Source organism: Oenanthe melanoleuca, chromosome 25, assembly GCF_029582105.1.
Source record: "Oenanthe melanoleuca isolate GR-GAL-2019-014 chromosome 25, OMel1.0, whole genome shotgun sequence".
Classification (NCBI taxonomy): domain Eukaryota; kingdom Metazoa; phylum Chordata; class Aves; order Passeriformes; family Muscicapidae; genus Oenanthe; species Oenanthe melanoleuca.
This window is the reverse complement of record NC_079358.1, coordinates 6,664,373-6,688,815: the sequence shown is the minus strand read 5'-3', so window position 1 is coordinate 6,688,815 and position 24,443 is coordinate 6,664,373. Positions and strand designations below refer to the sequence as shown.

General features: G+C 53.2%; 1 protein-coding gene across 1 annotated transcript in view; it reads right to left on the bottom strand.

Annotated features, from left to right (window-relative positions):
• UBA1 (ubiquitin like modifier activating enzyme 1) overlaps positions 1 to 23,659 on the bottom strand; it is a 44,137-nt gene extending 20,478 nt beyond the window's left edge. Inside the window, exons 1-13 of the mRNA XM_056510427.1 lie at positions 23,571 to 23,659; positions 20,848 to 20,958; positions 18,298 to 18,356; positions 13,691 to 13,772; positions 12,484 to 12,570; positions 9,308 to 9,442; positions 7,101 to 7,207; positions 6,072 to 6,162; positions 5,122 to 5,254; positions 3,617 to 3,714; positions 1,849 to 1,995; positions 1,021 to 1,176; positions 5 to 115 (exon numbers count right to left, since the gene is read on the bottom strand). Of these exons, the coding sequence (XP_056366402.1) occupies positions 5 to 115; positions 1,021 to 1,176; positions 1,849 to 1,995; positions 3,617 to 3,714; positions 5,122 to 5,254; positions 6,072 to 6,162; positions 7,101 to 7,207; positions 9,308 to 9,442; positions 12,484 to 12,570; positions 13,691 to 13,772; positions 18,298 to 18,356; positions 20,848 to 20,958 (1,317 nt within the window). The 5' untranslated portion in view covers positions 23,571 to 23,659. The remainder of the gene's footprint in view (positions 1 to 4; positions 116 to 1,020; positions 1,177 to 1,848; positions 1,996 to 3,616; positions 3,715 to 5,121; positions 5,255 to 6,071; positions 6,163 to 7,100; positions 7,208 to 9,307; positions 9,443 to 12,483; positions 12,571 to 13,690; positions 13,773 to 18,297; positions 18,357 to 20,847; positions 20,959 to 23,570) is intronic.
• Positions 23,660 to 24,443: the final 784 nt, after the last annotated feature.

Below are 24,443 nucleotides of genomic sequence, written 5' to 3'. Positions count from 1 at the left end.
TCACCGGCCGGCACTGCTCCTCAGTCAGCAGCGTGTCGCGGTTCTCCTCGGGCAGACACTCGAGCGCGTCGAAGTAAAGCCACTGCGTGATGGGCGTGAACTTCCCCGACACGGCCTGGGGGACAGGGACAGCTTGGGGACATGTCAGGGACAGGGACAGCCCAGGGACATGTCAGGGACAGGGGTAGCCAGGGACGTGCGGATATGTCAGGGACAGGGACGGGGGCAAGGACAGCCCAGGGACATGGGGACATGTCAGGGACAGGGACAGCCCAGGGACATGTCAGGGACAGGGACAGCCTGGGGACACTTCAGGGACAGGGACAGCCTGAGGACAGGGACAGCTCAGGGACACGTCAGGGACAGGGGTAGCCAGGGACGTGGGGATATGTCAGGGACAGGGACAGCCTGGGGACATGTCAAGGACAGGGACAGCCTGAGGACAGGGACAGCTCAGGGACATGGGGATGTGTCAGGGACAGGGAAGCCCAGGGACATGGGGACACGTCAAGGACAGGGACAGCCTAGGGACATGGGGACGTGACAGGGACAGCCCAGAGACATAGGAACAAGTCAGGGACAGGACAAGGACAAGACAATGACCTCAGGGCGACACGTCAGAGACAGGGACAGGGGGACATCATGGACAGGATCCTGGTGGACACAATCAGGGACAGGGACCCAGAAATGTGTCAGGGACAGGGACAGGACACCAGGGGACACATCAGGGACAGGACAAGGACAAGGCAGTGACCTCGGGGTGACATGTCAGGGACAGGGGAACACATCAGGGACATCCCAAGGACACATCAGGGACAGGACAAGGACAAGGACAAGGACAAGGCAGTGACCTCAAGGTGACACGTCAAGGACAGGACAAGGCAGTGACCTCACGACACAGGGGACAGCAGGGGACACAGACACCAACTCTGCTGCCCCAGGCAGGGCCAGCTGAGCGACACCAGCTGTGACACACGGGGACAGTGGCCCCGGGTGGCCCTGGGGACACGGGCACGGTACCTTCATGACCTCCTGCGCGGCCAGGCCGCCGATGAAGGCGTTGACGGGCGCCAGGTCGCCGGTGGCCTGGAACGCCAATTCCCGCACCAGCTCCTCGTCCAGCTCGGCCCCCGCCGCCACCTCCTTGGTCAGCGCCACCACCTCGGCCGCGTCACCCTGCGGGGACAGGGGACACGGGCTTGGTGGCCTCCATGGGGTCTTTGACACCCCCAAATGATGTCACCACTGTCCCCAGGGTCTCTGTTGGTGTAGGAGACAGTGGCTCCCTGTCCCCAATGTCCCCTCCAAGGCCCAGCCATCCCCAACACCTGTGATGTCCCCAAATTCTGCTGGAGGCTCTGGTGGCCTCAGTGTCCCCAACACCCTCAATGTCCCCAATGTCCCCACCCCACAATGTCCCCAAGAGATGAGGCACATCATGGTGGCCTCCATGTCCCCAACACCCTCAATGTCCCCAGTGCCACCAGCTGGTGACAGTGCCCTGGGGGGGGCCATGATGGGGTAGATCATGGGGACCTCAATGTTCCCAACAGCCACAACGTCCCCAATGTCACCACCCCGCAATGTCCCCAAGAGCCACTGTGCTAAGGCACATCATGGTGGCCTCTGTGTCCCCAACACCCTCAATGTCCCTAGTGCCACCAGCCACCCAGGGGGCGGCCATGATGGAGCAGACCATGGTGGCCTCCATGACACTCAATGTCCCCAATGTCACCACCCCACAATGTCCCCAAAGGCCGTTGTGCTGAGGCACATCATGCTGGCCTCCATGACACTCCAGTGTCCCCGCTGTCCCCAGTGTCCCCTCACTGTCCCCAGTGTCCCCACCTGGTGGCGGGGCCGCGGGGCGCGCCCGTGCTGCCGCAGGAAGCGGTGCAGGCCCTGCCACGCCCGGTGCAGCACCGCCGGTCTCTCGGCTTTGCCGAAATCCGTCACCAGCATCTCGGGCTCGGCCAGCGCGTCCCGCAACCGTTTCTGTGGGGGAGAGCGGGGTGAGCCGTGCTGACCAGTATGGACCAGTATGAACCAGTACACACCAGTGTGAACCGGTACAGACCAGTATGAACCAGTATAAACTAGTACAGACCAGTATCACCCAGTATAAACCAGTACACACCAGAGTGAACCGCTACAGACCAGTATGAACCAGTATAAACTAGTACAGACCAGTATCACCCAGTATAAACCAGTACACACCAGTGTGAACCGCTACAGACCAGTATGAACCAGTATAAACTAGTACAAACCAGTATAACCCAGTATAAACCAGTACACACCAGTGTGAACCGGTACAGACCAGTATGAACCAGTATAAATTAGTACAGACCAGTATAACCCAGTATAAACAAGTACACACCAGTGTGAACCGGTACAGACCAGTATGAACCAGTATAAACTAGTACAGACCAATATAAGCCAGTATAAACCAGTACACACCAGTGTGAACCAGTACAGACCAACGTGAGCCAGTACAGACTAGTGTGAGCCAGTACTGACCAGTATGAACCAGTAGAAACCAGTACAGACCAGTGTGAACTGGTACTGACCAGTATGAGCCACTATAAACCAGTACAGACCAGTGTGAGCCGGTACAAACCAATATGAACCAGTATGGCCCGGTGTGAACCAATACAGACCACTATAGTCCAGTATAAACCAGTACAGACCAGTATAACCCATTATGAATTGGTACAGACCAGTATAGCCCAGAATAACCTAATACAGTCCAGTACAACCCAGTACAACCCATTACAGCCAAGTATAACCTGGTATAGCCCAGCAGAACTCAGCACAGCCCAATACAACCCAGTATAAACCAATACAGCCCAGTATAAACCCATGTGGCTCAATATAAACCAGTATAACCCAGCATAACCCACCACAGACCACTATAAGCCAGGATAGCTTAATATAAACCAGCATAGCCCAGTACAACCCAGTATGAACCAGTATGACTCACTATGAACCAGTATAACCCAACGTAAACCACCACATCCCAATATAACCCAGTACAACCCAGTACAGCCCAGTACAACCCAGTATAGCCCAGCAAAAACAAATAGCCCCCCCAGTCCTTCCCAGTTCCCCCAGTCCCTGCCCAGTGCCCCCAGTCTCCTCCCAGACTCCCCCCAATCCCCTGCCAGTGCTCCCCAGTTCCTCCCAGTGTCCCCCAATCCCTCCCAATCCCGTCCCAGTGTCCCTCAGTCCCTCCCAGTGTCCCCCCAAAACCCCTCCCAGTCCCTCCCAATCTCCTCCCAGTGTCTCCCAGCCCCTCCCAGTGCCCCCCAGTCCCTCCCAATCTCCTCCCAGTGTCTCCCAGCCCCTCCCAGTGCCCCCCAGTGCCCCCAACCTTCTCCCAGTCCCTCCCAAATCGCTCCCAGTGTCTCTCAGTCCCTCCCAATCTCCTCCCACTCCCTCCCAGTGTCCCCCAATTCCCTCCCAGTCCCTCCCAATCTCCTCCCAGTCCCTCCCAATCCCCTCCCTGTCCCTCCCAATCTCCTCCCAGTGTCCCCCAATTCCTCCCAATCTCCTCCCTGTCCCTCCCAATCTCCTCCCAGTGTCTCCCAGTCCCTCCCAGTGCTCCCAGTTCACTCACAAAGTGGATGTGCTTGGGCATCTTGACCTGGGTGACGATGCCCCCCCGCACGTAGTCCCCGTAGCCGCTGGTGTCCCCAATGCTGAACGTGTAGGGGCCTGGGGACACGGGGTGTCACTGGGGCACCCCAAAAACTGACACAGGGGAGGGAGGAACCCCAAAAACTGACACAGGGGAGAGGGGAACCCCAAAAACTGACACAGGGGAGGGGGGAACTCCAAAAACTGACACAGGGGAGGGGGGCACCCCAGAAAAGGGATACAGTGTGTGGGGTATCCCAAAACTGACATGGGGGTGGGGGCACCTCAAAAAAAGGGACTCAGGCGTGGCCCAGGTATGTCAGACCCCCCCAAAGTACCCCCAGGTGTGTCAGACTCCTCCAGGTGTGTCAGAGCCCCCCAGGTGTGTCAGAGCCCCCAGGTGTGTCAGAGCCCCCCAGGTGTGTCAGAGTCCCCCAGGTGTGCCAGACCCCCCCAGGTGTGTCAGACCCCTCCCAGGTGTGTCAGACCCCCCCAGGTGTGCCAGACCCCCCCAGGTGAGGCTCCCCAGGTGTGTCAGACCCCCCCAGGTGTGTCAGACCCCCCCAGGTGTGTCAGCCCCCCCAGGTGTGTCAGAGCCCCAGGTGTGTCAGACCCCCCAGGTGTGTCACACCCCCCCCAGGTGTGTCAGACCCCCCAGGTGTGTCAGACCCTCCAGGTGTGTCAGAGCCACCCAGGTGTGTCAGCCCCCCCCAGGTGTGTCAGACCCCCCCCAGGTGTGTCAGACCCCCCCCAGGTGTGCCAGACCCCCCCAGGTGAGGCTCCCCAGGTGTGTCAGAGTCCCCCAGGTGTGTCAGAGCCCCCCAGGTGTGTCACACCCCCCCAGGTGTGTCAGACCCCCCCCAGGTGTGTCAGCCCCCCCAGGTGTGTCAGACCCCCCAGGTGTGTCAGACCCCCCAGGTGTGTTACAACCCCCCAGGTGTGCCAGACCCCCCAGGTGTGTTACAACCCCCCAGGTGTGCCAGACCCCCCCAGGTGAGGCTCTCCAGGTGTGTCAGACCCCCCAGGTGTGTCACACCCCCCCAGGTGAGGCTCCCCAGGTGTGTCACACCCCCCAGGTGTGTCACACCCCCCCAGGTGAGGCTCCCCAGGTGTGTCAGACCCTCCCAGGTGAGGCTCTCCAGGTGTGTCAGACCCCCCCCAGGTGTGTCAGAGCCCCCCCAGGTGTGTCAGAGCCCCCCCAGGTTCACCCCTTACCCAGCACCCTGATCTCCACGGGCCCGCAGCTGTTGAGCTCCTCCATCCCCAGGTGTGTCACACCCCCCCAGGTGTCAGAGCCCCCCAGGTTAACCCTTACCCAGCACCCTGATCTGCACGGGCCCGCAGCTGTTGAGCTCCTCCATCCCCAGGTGTGTCACACCCCCCCAGGTGTGTCAGACCCCCCCAGGTGTGTCAGCCCCCCAGGTGTGTCACACCCCCCCAGGTGAGGCTCCCCAGGTGTGTCAGACCCCCAGGTTCACCCCTTACCCAGCACCCTGATCTCCACGGGCCCGCAGCTGTTGAGCTCCTCCATCCCCTCCACCTCGGTGAAGGTGACGAAATCGCCGCTCTCGAAACCGTGCCGGGCCTCGTCCAGACAGGTGACCTCACCTGGGCAGCCCTGGGGACACAGCGGGGACAGTCAGGGGACACTGGGGACAGTCAGGGGACACTGGGGACACAGGAGACACGGACAGTCAGGGGACACTGTGGGGACAAGCCCTGGGGACACTGGGGACAGTCAGGAGACATTGGGGACAAGGAGAACCTTGGGGACACCAGGACAGTCAGGGGACATTGGGGGACAAGCCTTGGGGACACCAGGACAGTCAGAGGACACTGGGGGGACAGTCAGGGGACACTGGGGGGGCATGGGGGGACAGTCAGGGGACACTGGGGACAAGGAGAGCCCTGGGGACATGGGGACAGTCAGGGGATACAATGGGGACAGTCAGGGGACACTGAGGACAATCAGGGGACAGTGGGGACAAGGAGAGCCTTGGGGACACCAGGACAGTCAGGGGACACTGGGGACAAGGAGAGCCTTGGGGACACAATGGGGACAGTCAGGGGATACAATGGGGACAAGGACAGTCAGGGAACACTGGGGACAGTCAGGGAACACTGGGGACAGTCAGGGGACGGGGGGGGACACAAGGGGACAAGGACAGCCCTGGGGACACGGGGGGACAGTCAGGGGACATTAAGGACAAGGACAGCCCTGGGAACATGGCCATGGTCAGGAGACACCCAGGGAGACACAGGGGACATGGGGGGACAGGCAGGGGACACAATGGGGACACTGGAGGGGGACCAGGACACCCAGGAACCCCCCTGGGGCCACCCCTGAGGGGACACAGAGGGTACTGAGGGGACAAGGACACCCCAAACGTGTCACCCCCACCTTGGTGACACCCAGAGCTGTCCCCATGTCCCACCTTGGTGACCATGGACACCATGGCACTGAGGGGCTGCTCCCCGTTGGGGTCTGTCACCACCATGTCGTCCCCAAAGTCACAGAACAGCTGCCTGTGAGGGGGGAGGGGAGGGGAGGGTCAGCTTTTGGGGAACCCCAAAAAGGATCCACCCTAAAAATCTCCACCCTAAAAAATCCCCACCCCTAAAAAAATGCCACCCCCCAAAAATCCCCACCCTAAAAATCCCAATCCAAAAAATCCCCACCCCAAAAAATCCCACCCTAAAAATCCCACACCCAAAAAATCCCCACCCTAAAAATCCCACCCAAAAAAATCCCCACCCCTAAAAATCCACACCCAAAAATCCCCACCCTAAAAAATCCCACCCCAAAAAAAATTCCCACCCTAAAAATCCCACCCCAAAAAATCCCCACCATAAAAATCCTCAACCCAAAAAATCCCCACCCCAAAAACATTCCCACCCTAAAAATTTCCACCCCACAAAATCCCCACCCTAAAAAATCCTCACCCCAAAAAATCCCCATCCTAAAAATCCCCAAACCAAAAAATCCCCACCCCTAAAAATCCCCACTCCAAAAATCCCCACCCTAAAAATGCCACCCCAAAAAATCCTCATCCTAAAAATCCCACCCCTAAAAATCCCGACCCTAAAAATTCCCCACCCCAAAAAATCCCACTCTAAAAATTCCCCACCCCAAAAAATCCCCACCCTAAAAATTTCCACCCCAAAAATCCAGCCTCACAAACAAGGAACATCCCCAAAAAATCCCATTTTAAAAAATCCCACCCCAAAAGATCCCACCCACCCCATAAGTCCCGACCTCAAAGGATCCCCCACCCCATAAGCCCCCACCCCAAAAAGACCCCACCCCAAAAGAGATCCCCACCCAAAAAATCTCATCCCAAAATGGACTCAACCCAAAAACGACCCATCCCACAGGACCCCACCCCAAAAAACCCTCCACCCCATAAGCCCCCACCCCAAATCCCCCACCCCACAAGCCCCCACCCCAAACCCCAGCCCCTCACCCGAAGAGCCCGCGCGTGTCGGCCACCACCAGTTTGATGCCGCGGCTGTGGCAGAAATCGCCCACCCAGAGCTGCTCCTCCAGCGGGGAGTTGGTCAGCACCACCACCTGGGGGAGGGGCACTGCTCACCTGGGCACCTGGGCACAGCTGGGCACCCACTCAGGATCACCTGGGCACACCTGAGCACACCTGGGCACCCACTCGGGGTCACCTGGGCACACCTGGAGCACCTGAGCACATCTAGGCACTCCTGGGCACACACCTGGGCACCCACTCAGGGTCACCTGGGCACAGCTGGGCACAGCTGGGCACCCACTTGGGGTCACCTGGGCACACCTGGGCACACCTGGGCACCCACTTGGGGTCACCTGGGCACACCTGGGCACACCTGGGCACCCACTTGGGGTCACCTGGGCACACCTAGGCACACCTGGGCACCCACTCAGGGTCACCTGGGCACAGCTGGGCACCCACTCGGGGTCACCTGGGCGCACCTGGGCACAGCTGGGCACCCACTCAGGGTCACCTATGCACAGCTGGGCACACCTGGGCACCCACTTGGGGTCACCTGGGCACACCTGGGCACACCTGGGCACCCACTTGGGGTCACCTGGGCACAGCTGGAGCACCTGAGCACATCTAGGCACTCCTGGGCACACACCTGTGCACCCACTCAGGGTCACCTGGGCACAGCTGGGCACCTGAGCACACCTAGGCACCCACTCGGGGTCACCTGGGCACACCTGGGCACCCACTCGGTGTCACCTGGGCACACCTGGGCACCCACTCGGGGTCACCTGGGCACAGCTGGAGCACCTGAGCACATCTAGGCACACCCGGGCACACAGCTGGGCACACCTGGACACCCACTTGGGGTCACCTGGGCACACAGCTGGGATACCTGGGCACCAACCTGGGTCATCTGAGCACCCACTGGGGTCACCTGGCTCACCTGGGATACCTGGGCACCCACCTGGGTGCTCACCTGGCTCACCTGAGAACCCACCTGCCTCACCTGGGCACACACCTGAGCACCCACTGGGGTCACCTGAGATACCTGAGCACCCACCTGGGCACTCACCTGGATCACCTGGGCACCCCTGGGGTCACCTGGCTAATGTGGGCACCCACTTGGGACACTGTGGTCACCTGGGACTCACCTGGCTAACGTGGGCCACCCACCTGGGTTACCTGGGCAATCGGGGGGCCACACCTGTCTGAGGGTTCACACAGCCCCAGATGGGCACACCTGAGGTTTCACCTGTCCCCAGGTGTGCACACCTGTCTAAGGGGTTCACACCTGAAGGTCACACCTGGCCCAGGTGGGCACACCTGAGGGTCACACCTGGCCCAGGTGAGCACACCTGTCTGAGGGGATCACACCTGAGGGTCACACCTGCCCCAGGTGAGCACACCTGTCTGAGGGCTCACACTTGGCCCAGGTGGGTACATCTGAAGGTCACACCTGGCCCAGGTGGGCACACCTGAAGGTCACACCTTCCCCAGGTGGGCACACCTGAAGGTCACACCTTCCCCAGGTGGGCACACCTGCCTGAGGGGATCACACCTAAAGGTCACACCTTCCACAGGTGAGCACACCTGTCTGAGGGCTCACACCTGCCCCAGGTGGGCACACCTGAGGGTCACACCTGGCCCAGGTGGACACACCTGTCTGAGGGGATCACACCTGGCCGAGGTGGGCACACCTGAGGGTTCCAGGTGTCCCCAGGTGGACACAACTGTCTGAGGGGATCACACCTGAAGGTCACACCTGTCTGAGAGCTCATACTTGGCCCAGGTGGGCACACCTGGCCCAGGTGGGCACACCTGAGGGTCACACCTGGCCCAGGTGGGCACACCTGAGGGTTCCATGTGTCCCCAGGTGAGCACACCTGTTTGAGGGGTCACACCTGGCCCAGGTGGGCACACCTGAGGGGTCACACCTGGCCCAGGTGGGCACACCTGAGGGTCACACCTGGCCCAGGTGGGCACACCTGAGGGTCACACCTGAAGGTCACACCTGTCTGAGGGCATCACAGCTGGCCCAGGTGTGCACACCTGAAGGTCACACCTGGCCCAGGTGGGCACACCTGAGGGTCACACCTGCCCCAGGTGGACACACCTGTCTGAAGGCTCACACCTGGCCCAGGTGGGCACACCTGAGGGTCACACCTGGCCCAGGTGGGCACACCTGAGCCGCCCCTCACCTGGAAGGTGCCCAGCAGCTCCTGGCTCAGGGGCTCCCGGGTGCTGCTCACGGCCACGTACGAGTTGAGCTCGGCCAAGCGCGGCAGCGTCGCCTCGGCCCGGCTGCGCCCCACGTCCTCCTCCCGCAGGTAGAACTGGGGGGGAAAGGGTTAAAATCCCAAAAAATAATCCCAAAAAATACCCAAAATATCTCCACGTCCTCCTCCCGCAGGTAGAACTGGGGGGGAAAGGGTTAAAATCCCAAAAACCATCCCAAAATATACCCAAAATATCCCCAAAACAGCCCCACGTCCTCCTCCCGCAGGTAGAACTGGGGGGGAAAGGGTTAAAATCCCAAAAAATAATTCCAAAAATACCCAAAATATCCCCAAAACAGCCCCACGTGCTCCTCCCGTAGGTAGAACTGGAGGAAAAGGGTTAAAAACCCAAAAAATACAGAAATATCCCCAAAAATATCCCCAGGTCCTCCTCCCGCAGGTAGAACTGGGGGGAAAGGGTTAAAATCCCAAAAATAATCCCAAAAAATACCCAAAATATCCCCAAAATATCCCCAAAACAGCCCCAGGTCCTCCTCACGCAGGTAGAACTGGGAGGAAAGGGTTAAAAACCCCAAAAAATACACAAACATCCCCAAAAATATCCCCACGTCCTCCTCCCGCAGGTAGAATGGGGAAAGAGGGGTTAAAATCCCAAAAAATAATTCCAAAAAATACCCAAAATATCCCCAAAACAGCCCCACATCCTCCTCCCGCAGGTAGAACTGGGGGGGAAAGGGTTAAAATCCAAAAAATACAGAAATATCCCCAAAAATATCCCCACGTCCTCCTCACGGAGGTAGAACTGGAAGGAAAGAGTTAAGTACCCCAAAAAATACAGAAATATCATCAAAAATATCCCCACATCCTCCTCATGCAGGTAGAACTGGGGAAAGAGGGGTTAAAATCCCAAAAAATAATTCCAAAAAATACCCAAAATATCCCCACGTCCTCCTCCCGCAGGTAGAACTGGAGAAACAGGGGTTAAAAACCCAAAAACAATCCCAAAAAAATACCCAAAAAACCCCAAAATATCCCCAAAATATCCCCACGTGCTCCTCCCGCAGGTAGAACTGGAGGAAAAGGGTTAAAAACCCAAAAAATACAGAAATATCCCCAAAAATATCCCAATGTCCTCCTCCCGCAGGTAGAACTGGAGGAAAAGGGTTAAAAACCCAAAAAATACAGAAATATCCCCAAAAATATCCCCACGTCCTCCTCCCGCAGATAGAACTGGGGGGGAAAGGGTTAAAAATCCAAAAAATACAGAAATATTCTCAAAAATATCCCCATGTCCTCCTCATGCAGGTAGAACTGGGAGAGAAAGGGTTAAAATCCCAAAAAATACAGAAATGTCCCCAAAAATATCCCCATGTCCTCCTCCTGCAGGTAGAACTGGGGAAAGAGGGGTTAAAATCCCAAAAAATAATTCCAAAAAATACCCAAAATATCCCAAAAAAACATTAAAAAAATTGCCCCCAAAAACCCCAAACCCCCCCAAAAAAAAGTTACGAAAACCCCTTTTAAATCCTCAAAATCCCTCCAAAAAACCCCAAAATCCCCAAAAAACCCTTAAAAAAAAACCCTTTAAAAAACCCAAAATCCCCCCAAAAAATCCTGAACAAATCTCAAAAAAATCCCCAAAACACCCCCAAAACACCTTAAAAAAACCCTTAAAAAACCCCAAAATCCCCCCAAAAAACCCCAAAAAAACAAACAAAAAAAAAAATTCCCAAAATCCATGTCAAAAAAACTCCTTAAAACCCCCCCCAAAAAAAACCCCTCAAAAATCCCCAAAATCTCCCTCAAAAAACCCCGAAATCCCCTAAAAAAACCCCCAAAACCCCCCTTGAACCACCCCATAAGCTCCTCAAAAAAACTCCCAAAAACTGTTCAAAAAATCCCAAAATCTCCCCAAAAAAACCTCTTAAAAAACCACAAGTACTCCCAAAAAAACCCCAAAAAAACCCCGAAAAACCCCCAAATACCCCTCAAAAAACACCAAAAAATCCCAAAAAAATCCCCAAAAAATACCGAAAAAAATCCCAAAAAAACCCCTTAAAAATCCCCAAATACCCCTCAAAAAATCCCAAAAAATCCTGAAAAAAATCCCAAAAAACCACCAAATACCCCCCGAAAAACACCAAAAAATCCCCCAAAAAAATCCCAAAAAAACCCCAAATACCCCCCGAAAAACACCAAAAAATCCCCAAAAAACACCAAAAAAACCCAAAAAAATCCCCCAAATACCCCTCAAAAAAAACACCAAAAAATCCCCAAAAACACCCCAAAAAATCCCAAAAAACCCTTAAAAAACCCCCAAAAAATCCCAAAAAACCCTTAAAAAACCCCCCGAAAAACACCAAAAATATCCCAAAAAATCACCAAAAAATCCCAAAAAAATCCCCAAAAAATCCCAAACCCCCCAGATCCCCCCAGACCCACCTGGGAGGCCAGGTCAGCCCAGGCTGCAGGCTGGGGGTCGTGCAGGGTGACAGATTTCACCCCCCCCAGCACCTGGTTTTTGGCCACTTCCACTCCCAAAAACTCCCCCAAAAAAACCCCCAAAAAATCCTCAAAAAAAAGCCCAAAAATCTCTGGAAAAAATCTCCAATAAAAGCTCAAAAAAAAGTCCCAAAATCCTCTAAAATCCCACAAAAAATCATCCCAAAATCCCCTCAAAAACCCCCAACCCCCTCAAAACAACCTCCCAAAAAACCCCAAAATCCCCCTAAAAACCAACAAAAAAATCCACCTAAAAACCTCAAAATCCCCCCAAAAAAACCCCAAAAATCCCCCCAAAATCCCTTAAAAAACCCAACCCCTTCCCAGAAAACCCTGAAAACGCCCCCAAGAAAAACCCTTAAAAAACCCCAAATACCCCCCGAAAAACACCAAGAAATCCCCAAAAAACCCCAAAAAGTCCCCAAATACCCCTCAAAAAACCACCAAAAAATCCCCAAAAAAAACCCAAAAAAACCCCCAAATACCCCCCGAAAAACACAAAAAAATCCCCAAAAAACACCAAAAAAATCACAAAAAATCACAAAAAAATGCCCATATACCCCCCAAAAAACCACCAAAAAATCCCAAAAAAATCCCAAAAAAATCCCAAACCCCCCAGATCCCCCCAGACCCACCTGGGAGGCCAGGTCAGCCCAGGCTGCAGGCTGGGGGTCGTGCAGGGTGACAGATTTCACCCCCCCCAGCACCAGGTTTTTGGCCACCTCCACTCCCAAAAACTCCCCCAAAAAAACCCCAAAAAATCCTCAAAAAAATCCTCAAAAAAACCCCAAATCCCCTCAAAAAAAAACCAAAATCCCCCCCCAAAAAAACCTAAAATTCTCTTATAAAAATGCCCCAAAAAAAATCCTAAATCTCCCCCAAAAATCCCGAAAAAATCCCAAAATCCCACTAAAAAAACCCCGAAATCCCTAAAAAACCCCCCAAACCACCCTAAAAGCCTCCCAAAAAAACTCCCAAAAACCCTCAAAAAAAATCCCAAAATCTCCCTGAAAAAACCCTCAAAAAACCCCAAATACCCCCAAAAACCACCCCAAAAAATCCCGAAAAAAATCCCAAAAAAACCCCCAAAAAGTCCCCAAATACCCCTCAAAAAATCCCAAAAAATCCCGAAAAACCCTTAAAAATCCCCCAAATACCCCCCAAAAAACACCAAAAAATCCCCAAAAAACACCAAAAAATCCAAAAAACCCCCCGAAAAACACCAAAAAAATCCCAATCACCAAAAAAACCCCAAATACCCCTCAAAAAAAACCCAAAAAATCCCATAAAACCCTTAAAAAACCCCCGAAAAACACCAAAAAATCCCAAAAAAATCCCCAAAAAATCCCGAAAAAAATCCCAAAAAAACCTCTTAAAAATCCCCAAATACCCTCAAAAAATCCCCAAAAATCCTGAAAAAAATCCTAAAAAAACCCTTAAAAATCCCCAAATACTCCTCAAAAAATCCCCGAAAACCCCCAAAAATCACCAAAAAAACCCCAAAAAATCCCCAAAAAATCCCAAAAAATCCCCCCAAAACCCCTTAAAAAACCCCAAATACCCCTCAAAAAACCACAAAAAAATCCCAAAAAAATCCCATAAAAATCCCCAAATACCCTCCAAAAAAACACCAAAAAATCCCAAAAAAATCCCAAAAAAACCTTTAAAAATCCCCAAATATCCCCTGAAAAACCACCAAAAAATCCCAAAAAAATCCCAAAAAAATCCCAAACCCCCCAGATCCCCCCAGACCCACCTGGGAGGCCAGGTCAGCCCAGGCGCAGGCTGGGGGTCGTGCAGGGTGACAGATTTCACCCCCCCCAGCACCAGGTTTTTGGCCACCTCCACTCCCAGCCCCCTCAGGCCTGAGACCAGCACGTTGGAGGTCTGCATGCACTTCATGGCCTCGTGGCCCAGCACGTACCTGGGGAAAAAAAAAACATCCCATAATAGCAGGAAGACAAGAAAATATCAGTGGGGATGAAAAAGTATCAATGGGGAGGTGAGGAAGTTAATTGGGGTTGAAAGAAGTGGATGGGGAGAGGAAAAAGTTAATGGAAGAACAAAAAAATAAAAAAAAATGGATGGGAATATGAAAAAAATGGATGGAAAAAGAAGGGATGGAAATGAAAAAAAAATCAGTGGGAAACAAAAAAATCAGTGGGAATCAAAAAAAAAAGGATGGGAATATGAAAAAATGGATGGAAAAAGGAAAGAATGGATGGGAATGTAAAAAAATCAGTGGGAATAAAAAAAAAATGGATGGGAAAACAAAAAAATGGATGGAAAAAGGAAGGAATGGATGGGAATGGAAAAAAATCAGTGGGAATAAAAAAATGGATGGGAAAATAAAAAAAAAAATGGATGGAAAAAGAATGGATGGGAATGTAAAAAAATCAGTGGGAATCAAAAAAATCAGTGGGAATCAAAAAAAAATGGATGGAAAAAGAATGGATGGGAATGTAAAAAAGTCAGTGGGAATAAAAAAAATGGATGGGAAAATAAAAAAAAAATGGATGGAGAAAGGAAAGAATGGATGGGAATGTAAAAAAAATCAGTGGGAATCAAAAATAAATGGATGGGAACATGAAAAAAATGGATGGAAAAAGAATGGATGGAAATGAAAAAAAAAATCAGTGGGAATCAAAAAAATCAGTGGGAATCCAAAAAAAAATGGATGGGAATATGAAAAAAATGGATGGAAAAAGAATGGATGGGAGTGTAAAAAAGTCAGTGGGAATACAAAAAAATGGATGGGAAAATAAATAAAAAATGGATGGAAAAAGAATGGATGGGAATGTAAAAAAATCAATGGGAATAAAAAAAAATGGATGGGAAAATAAAAAAAAATGAATGGAAAAAGAATGGATGGGAATGAAAAACAAATCAGTGGGAATCAAAAAAAAATGGATGGGAATATGAAAAAAATGGATGGAAAAAGAAGGGATGGGAATGTAAAAAAAATCAGTGGGAATAAAAAAAAATGGATGGGAAAATAAAAAAAATAATGGATGGAAAAAGGAAAGAATGGATGGGAATGTAAAAAAAATCAGTGGGAATCAAAAAAATCAGTGGGAATCCAAAAAAAAAATGGATGGGAATATGAAAAAAATGGATGGAAAAAGAATGGATGAGAATGTAAAAAAATCAATGAGAATAAAAAAAAATGGATGGGAAAATAAAAAAAAATGGATGGAAAAAGGAAAGAATGGATGGGAATGTAAAAAAAATCAGTGGGAATAAAAAAAAATGGATGGGAAGATAAAAAAATTGGATGGAAAAGGGAGAGAATAGATGGGAATGTAAAAAAAATCAGTGGGAATAAAAAAAAAAGGATGGGAAAATAAAAAAAAATGGATGGGAAAATAAAAAAAAAATGGATGGAAAAAGAAAAGAATGGATGGGAATGTAAAAAAGTCAATGGGAGCTCAAAAAAATCAGTGGGAATCAAAAAAAAATGGATGGGAAAATAAAAAAAAAATGGATGGAAAAAGAATGGATGGGAATGTAAAAAAATCAGTGGGAATCAAAAAGATCAGTGGGAATCAAAAAAAAATGGATGGGAACATGAAAAAAATGGATGGAAAAAGAATGGATGGGAATGAAAAAAAATCAGTGGGAATAAAAAAAATGGATGGGAAACTAAAAAAAAAATGGATGGAAAAAGAATGGATGGGAATGAAAAACAAATCAGTGGGAATCAAAAAAAATGGATGGGAATATTAAAAAAATGGATGGAAATGAAAAAAAATCAGTGGGAATAAAAAAATGGATGGGAAAATAAAAAAAAAATGGATGGAGAAAGGAAAGAATGGATGGGAATGAAAAAAAATCAGTGGGAATAAAAAAAAATGGATGGGAATATGAAAAAAATGGATGGAAAAAGAATGGATGGGAATGAAAAAAAGTCAGTGGGAATCAAAAAAAAATGGATGGGAATATGAAAAAAATGGATGGAAAAAGAAGGGATGGGAATGTAAAAAAATCAATGGGAATAAAAAAAAATGGATGGGAAAATAAAAAAAAATGGATGGAGAAAGGAAAGAATGGATGGGAATGTAAAAAAATCAGTGGGAATAAAAAAATGGAAGGGAAAATTAAAAAAAATGGATGGAAAAAGAATGGATGGGAATGTAAAAAAATCAGTGGGAATCAAAAAAATCAGTGGGAAAAAATGGATGGAAAATAAAGAAATCAATGGGAAGACAAAAAAGCTGAATGAAATTGCAAAAAATTCAATGGGAACCCCAAAAAATATCAAAGAAAACAAGAAAAAATGGATGGGAATATGAAAAAAATGGATGGAGAAAGGAAAGAATGGATGGGAATGTAAAAAAATTGATGGGAATAAAAAAAATGGATGGGAAAATAAAAAAAAATGGATGGAGAAAGGAAAGAATGGATGGGAATGTAAAAAAAAAATCAGTGGGAAACAAAAAAATCAGTGGGGAAAAAATGGATGGAAAATAAAGAAATCAATGGGAGGACAAAAAAGCTGAATGAAATTGCAAAAAATTCAATGGGAACCCCAAAAAATATCAGTGAAAACAGGAAAAAATGGATGGGAAGATGAAAAAAATGGATGGAAAAAGAATGGATGGGAATGTAAAAAATCAGTGGGAATAAAAAAAATGGATGGGAAAATAAAAAAATGGATGGAAAAAGGAAAGAATGGATGGGAATGTAAAAAAAATCAGTGGGAAACAAAAAAATCAGTGGGAATCAGAAAAAAAATGGATGGGAAGATGAAAAACATGGAAAGAAAAAGGAAAGAATGGATGGGAATGTAAAAAAAATCAGTGGGAATAAAAAAAAAATGGATGGGAAAATAAAAAAAAAATGGATGGAAAAAGGAAAGAATGGATGGGAATGTAAAAAAAAATCAGTGGGAATAAAAAAAATGAATGGGAAAATAAAAAAATCAGTGGGGACATAAAAAAGATGAATGAAATTCCAAAAAAGTCAATGGGAACCCCAAAAAAGTCACAAAAAATGTCAGTGGGAGCCCAAAAAAAATGGATGGGAACAGGAAAAAATCAGTGGGAATCCAAAAAAAATGGATGGAAAATAAAAAAATCAATGGGAACACAAAAAAAAACCTGAATAAAATTGCAAAAAAGTCAATAGGAACCCCAAAAAAGTCAATGGAAACCCCAAAAAAGTCACAAAAAATACCAGTGGGAGCATAAAAAAATGGATGGAAAGAGGAAAAAATGGATGGGAACACAAAAAAATTCAGTGGGAATCCAAAAAAATCAGTGGGAACATGAAAAACTTGATGGGAACACAAGGAAATCAACAGGAACCCAAAAAATGAGATGGGAACCCCAAAAAATGAGGTGGGAACCCCAAAAAATGAGATGGGATTAAAAAAAATGTACCAGGAACACAAAGAACTCAATGGGAACATCCCTAAAAATTTGATGGGAAATCCCAAAACCCCTCTGGGGACCCCAAAACCCTCCCTGGGAACCCCAAAACTCGTCCTGGAGACCCCAAAATTCCCTCTGGGGACCCCAAAATTTTCCCTGGAGACCCCAAAACCTCTCTGGGGAACCCCAAAGCCCTTCCCAGGGATCCCAAAATCCTCCATGGGAACCCCAAAACCCCCCCTGGGGACCCCAAAATTTCCCCTGGAGACCCCAAAACTCCCCATGGCAACCCCAAAATCATCCCTAGGAACCCCAAAACTCTTCCTGGAGACCCCAAAATTTCTCCTGGAGACCCCAAAACTCCTCTGGGGACCCCAAAACCCCTCAGGGGATCCCAAAACATCCCATGGGGACCCCAAAACTTCCCTTGGGACCCCAAAACCCTCCCTGGAGACCCCAAAATTCCCCCCCTGGGGACCCCAAAACTTCCCTTGGAACCCCAAAACCTCCCTTGGTTCCCCAAAACCCCAAAACCACCCATGGGAACCCCAGAACTCCTCTTGGTGACCCCAAAACCTCCCTGGGGACCCCAAAATTTTCCCTGGAGACCCCAAAGCCCCTCTGTGGACCCCAAAACTCCCCCTGGGGAACCCCAAAACCCTTCTGGGAACCCCAAAACCATCCCTTGGTGACCCCAAAACTCCTCTGGGGACCCCAAAGCCCTTCCCAGGGATCCCAAAATCCCCCCTGGGGACCCCAAAACCTCCCTTGGTGACCCCAAAATTTCCCCTGGAGACTCCAAACTTCCCTTGGAACCCCAAAACCCTCCCTGGGCACCCCTAAACTCCTATGGGGACCTCAAAACCCCTCTGGGAACCCCAAAACCCTCCCTGGTGACCCCAAAACCCCCCCTGGGGACGCCAAAGTCCCCCCTTGAGGATCCCAAAACTCCCCGTGGCAACCCCAAAACTCCCCTTGGGGACCCCAAAACTCTTCCTGGAGACCCCAAAATTTCTCCTGGAGACCCCAAAACCCCTCTGGGGACCCCAATCCCCCCCTGTGCCCCCCATCACTCACAGCTGGCGGGAGTAGAGCCCCTCATCGATCTCGGCCTCGGCCCCGTTCTTCGCCATTCCCTGGGGACAGAGGGGACAGCAGTGTCACCATGGGGACAGCAGTGTCAGCAGGGGGACAGAAATGTCACCAGGGGGACAGCAGTGTCACCAGGAGGACAGCAGTGTCACCAGGGGGACAGAAATGTCACCAGGAGGACAGCAGTGTCACCATGGGGACAGAAATGTCACCAGGGGGACAGCACTGTCACCATGGGGACAGTAGTGTCACCAGGGGGACAGAAATGTCACCATGGGGACAGCAGTGTCACCATGGGGACAGCAGTGTCACCAGGGGACAGCAGTGTCAGCAGGGGGACAGAAATGTCACCAGGGGACAGCAGTGTCACCATGGGGACAGCAATGTCACCAGGGGGACAAAAATGTCACCAGGGGGACAGCAATGTCACCAGGGGGATAGCAGTGTCAGCAAGGGGACAGCAGTGTCACCATGGGGACAAAAATGTCACCAGGGGGACAGCAGTGTCAGCAGGGGGACAGAAATGTCACCATGGGGACAGCAGTGTCACCAGGAGGACAGCAATGTCAGCAGGGGGACAGCAGTGTCACCATGGGGACAGAAATGTCACCAGGAGGACAGGAGTGTCACCAGGAGGACAGCAGTGTCACCATGGGGACAGCAGTGTCACCATGGGGACAGCAGTGTCACCAGGGGGACAAAAATGTCACCAGGGGGACACTGAGGGTGGCACTGGCTGCTGGGACAAGAAGGCCCCCCAAGGGTGGCAGGGGGTGACAGCAGGGTGGTGTCACCCTGTGTGACACCCAGGAGGTGACACTGAGGGGACACTGAGGATCTGGGGGACAAATGTCACTCTCAGGACAGCAAGGGGCAGGAATTGTCACCAAGGGTTTGTTAACAGTGAGTCTGAGCAAGGACACTGAGGGACAAATGTCACCCCCAGAGCACAGGTGACACCCAGGAGGTGACACTGAGGACCTGGGGACAAATGTCACCCTCAGGACAATAAATGACCCCAAGAAAAGGGGACATTAAGGGACATGTGCCACCCCCCAGACCCACAGGTGACATCCAGGAGGTGGCATTGAGGACCTGGGGACAAATGTCACCCTCAGGACAATGAGAGGGACAGAAATGACCCTGACCAAAGGGGACATTGAGGGACACGTGCCACCCCCAAGTCACCCAGGATGTGACACTACCTATGGTGAGGGGACATTGGGGGACAAATGTCACCCTCAGGATAAGGAGAGGGACAGCAAGGGACAGTAATTGTCACCAAAGCTTCATTAAAAGTGACCCTAAGCAGGTTGAAGGGACATTCAGGGACATGTGCCACACCCCAGAGCCACAGGTGACATCCAGCAGGTGGCACTGAGGACCTGGGGACAAATGTCACCCTCAGAGCAATGAGAGGGACAGAAATGACCCCAAGCAAAGGGGACATTGAGGCACACGTGTCACCCCCAAGTCACCCAGGATGTGACACTACCTATGGTGAGGGGACATTGGGGGACAAATGTCACCCTCAGGACAAGGAGAGGGACAGCAAGGGACAGTAATTGTCACCAAAGCTTCATTAAAAGTGACCCTGAGCAGGTTGAAGGGACATTCAGGGACATGTGCCACCCCCCAGAGCCACAGGTGACATCCAGGAGGTGACACTGAGGACCCAGGGGACAAATGTCACCCTCAGAACAAGGAGAGGGACAGAAATGACCCCGAGCAAAGGGGACATTGAGGGACATGTGCCACCCCCCAGACCCCCAGGTGACATCCAGGAGGTGACACTGAGGACCCAGGGGACAAATGCCACCCTCAGGACAAGGAGAGGGACAATAAATGATCCTGAGCAGAGTAAGGGGACATTGAGGGACACGTGTCACCCCCAGTCACCCAGGAGATGATACTACCCATGGTGAGGGGACACTGGGGGACAAATGTCACCCTCAGGATAAGGAGAGGGACAGCAAGGGACAGTAATTGTCACCAAAGCTTCATTAAAAGTGACCCGAGCAGGTTGAAGGGACATTCAGGGACATGTGCCACCCCCCAGAGCCACAGGTGACGTCCAGGAGGTGACACTGAGGACCCAGGGGACAAATGTCACCCTCAGAGCAATGAGAGGGACAGAAATGACCCCGAGCAAAGGGACATTGAGGGACACGTGCCACCCCCAGACCCCCAGGTGACATCCAGGAGGTGACACTGAGGACCTGGGGACAAATGTCACCCTCAGAACAATAAATGACCCCAAGAAAAGGGGACATTAAGGGACATGTGCCACCCCCCAGACCCCCAGGTGACATCCAGGAGGTGGCATTGAGGACCTGGGCACAAATGTCACCCTCAGGACAATGAGAGGGACAGAAATGACCCCGAGCAAAGGGACATTGAGGGACACGTGCCACCCCCAGACCCCCATGTGACAGCAGGTGCCACCACGGCCCAGCAGCAGCACAGAGGTGCCAGCAGAGGGTGCCAGGGCCCAGCAGGGTGACAAGGCCCCAGGGCAGGGGAGGTGACACTCACGTTGGCGGGGGTGACGCTCGGGGACACGGCGGGGGCAGGGGCACGGCTGGAGCCCGTCGGTGCCTCAGACCCAGAGACGCGGCGCTTCTTGGACAGCGGGGAGCTGGACATCTGGGGACAGGGACAGGGACACGTCAGGGACATCTGGGGACAGGGACAGGTTAGGGACAGGGACATCTGGGGACAGGGACAGGACAGGTCAGGGACAGGGACAGGGACAGGTCAGGGACAGGGACATCTGGGGACAGGGACACGTCAGGGACAGGACAGGGACAGCTCAGGGACAGCTGGACATCTGGGGACAGGGACAGGGACAGGACAGGTCAGGGACAGGACAGCTGGACATCTGGGGACAGGGACAGGGACACGTCAGGGACAGCTGGGGACAGGGACAGGACAGCTGGACATCTGGGGACAGGGACAGGTTAGGGACAGGGACAGGACAGCGGGGAGCTGGACATCTGGGGACAGGGACAGGGACACGTCAGGGACAGGGACAGCGGGGAGCTGGACATCTGGGGACAGGGACAGGTCAGGGACAGGGACAGGACAGCTGGACATCTGGGGACAGGGACACGTCAGGGACAGCTGGGGACAGGGACAGGTTAGGGACAGGGACAGGGACAGCTGGGGACAGGGACAGGACAGCTGGACATCTGGGGACAGGGACAGGGACAGGTCAGGGACATCTGGGGACAGGGACACGTCAGGGACAGGGACATCTGGGGACAGGGACAGGGACAGGTCAGGGACAGCTGGGGACAGGGACAGGTCAGGGACAGCTCAGGGACAGGGACAGGTCAGAGACAGCTGGGGACAGGGACAGGGACAGGTCAGGGACAGGACAGCTGGACATCTGGGGACAGGGACACGTCAGGGACAGGGACAGCTGGGGACAGGGACAGGGACAGATCAGGGACAGAGACAGCTCAGGGACAGGGACAGCTGGGGACAGGGACAGGGACAGGACAGCTGGACATCTGGGGGACAGGGACAGATCAGGGACAGGGACAGGGACAGGACAGCTGGATATCTGGGGGAAAGGGACAGCTCAGGGACAGCTGGGGACAGGGACAGCTGGACATCTGGGGGACAGGGACAGCTCAAGGACAGGGACAGGTCAGGGACAGCTGGGGACAGGGACAGGTCAGGGACAGGTTAGGAACAGAGATATATGGGGATGGGGACACACAGGTCAGGGGACAGCTAGGGACAACTGGGGACAGGGACACATCAGGGACACATCAGGGACACACCAGGGGACATCTGGGATGGGGACAGGGACAGGGACAGCGGGGAGCTGGACATGTGAGGATGGGGACACACAGGTCAGGGACATCTGGGGACAGGGACACATCAGGGGACAGGGACATGTTAGGGACATCTGGGGACAGGGAAACACAGGTCAGGGGACAGAGACAGCTGGGGACAGGGACATGGCAGGGACAGATCAATGACAGGGACAACAGCTGGGGACATCTGGGGACAGGGACAGACAAGTCAGCAACATCTGGGGACAGGGACAGGTCAGGCACATGTCAGGGACAGGTGGGGACAGAGACAGGTCAGGGGACAGGCAGGGACAGAGACAGGTCAGGGGACAGGTGGGGACAGGGACAGGTCAGGGGACAGGCAGGGACAGGTGGGGACAGAGACAGGTCAGGGGACAGGTGGGGACAGGGACATGTCAGGGGACAGCTGGGGACAAGGATGGAGTCAGGGCACATCTGGGGACAGTGGGGAGCAGGACACGTGGGGACAGGGACAGCAAGGAACTGGACATTTGGGGACTCCAAGGGGACAGCTGGACATTTAGGGACAGAAACCAGCCAGGGTCACACGGGGACAGTGCTGGGGACAGACACGGGGTGATGCTGGGGACAGGAGGTGACAGCAGTGGTGACACGAGCTGTGGGTGACACACAGGGTGGCACAGAGCAGGACACAGCGACACAGGGGGTGACAAGAGGTGACACCAGGGACAGGGGATGATACTGGAGATGGCACTGGGTGACAATGGAGGTGGCACTGAGGGACACGCAGTGACAGCAGGGATGGGGAGGGTGATGCAGGGTGACACCAGGGACAGAAAGGGTGACACCAGGTGACAGCAGGGACGGAGAGGGTGACACCAGGCGACACCAGGTGAACCAGGTCATGGGCGGGGCCACCAGGTGCGACAGTGACATTGGCTGTCACCGCCCCAGCGCCACCAGCGATGGCCGGGGCCACACGAAGGGATGGAGGGACACAGAGAAGGGTGGAAAGGGACACTTGGGGACAGCGAGGGTGGCACTAAGCGACATCCCATCACACCAGCACGCCCCAGCCCCAGGGCCAGCACCGCCCCCACGCCTCAGAGCGCTCCCAGCACCCAGAGCCCCGCGGGGGTCCCATCCCGGGGGGATTTCACTCTTTAACGAAGGTTCCCCATTAATCTGAGGAGGAATCCCCATCCCTGGGGGTCCCACTCGGAGGATTCCCCATCCCCGGGGGTCCCCCAGCGGGGGTCGCATTCCCAGCCCGCGCTCCCCATCCTGAGGGTCCCCATGAAGGGGGGGGGGGCGGTTCTCCCCTCACAGCTCCCCCCCCCATCTCCCCTCAGGCCCAGCGCCGGCTCCCCTAAGGCGGGGCCGCACCCACCCACCCCGGAGCCGCCTCCCCGCACCCCTCCAGCCCTGAGCAGCCCCCAGCACCGCCGGGCTCGCCCCCCGGCCTCGCACCAATGTCGCTGTCCAGGCCCCGCCGCCGGGTCCCGCCCGCTCCGCTCGGCTCCTCCGCGACAAGATGGCGGCCGTGGCCGCTGCCACCCGCCGCCCCCTCCCTGCGCGGGGGAAGCCACGCCCCCCGCGCTCTCCCATTGGTCGGCGCCTCCCGGTGCCGCGCTCCCATTGGCTGTCGCCTCCCGCCACCGCCCGCCCCCTCCCTCCCCGCCTCACCCCACGCGGGGATTGGGCGGGCGCGCCCCAGCTGGCCACGCCCCTTTTCCTGCCGCAGGGTCCCGGATGAGGAAGGCCACGCCCCCTGCGCAGGCTCGTGACAGAGCGCACCGCGCGCCGCCGCGATGGTGGCCGAGAGGGGACACAGAGCTTGGAAAGGCGAAGAGCGGGGGTTTTGGGTGGGTACGGGAGCTATAGGGCCCGTGAGGAGCTATAGGAACATAAAGGGGGTTTGTGTGGGGCTGCAGGGGCCGATCAGAGGCTCTTAGGAGCGCTTGAAGAGCTAACAAAAAGCCGCGGAAGACTTTATGTAGTGTCATGCAGGATTTCACAACTTCATAATGACATATGGAAAAATACAAGCAAAGGCCTCTGAAGTAATGCAAGAGCCTACAGGAGTCTAAGGGAGGCCCTCAGAGCCACAAGAGGCTGTGGAGATGCTACACCGAGGGGCCTTGAGGAGGCTTTAGGTGATGGAGAGGGGTCTGTGCAGCCCAGGAGGAGCGTGGGGAGCCTCGGGGCTCTATAGGGTCCGACAGGGACTCACTGGCAGCTTTTGTGGGGCTGGAGTGGCTGTTGGGGGCCCTGGGGAGCCTATGGCGGCACATGGGAGTGGCCGCGGGGAGCGGGGCGCCATTTCCGCATGGTGTCGCTGCC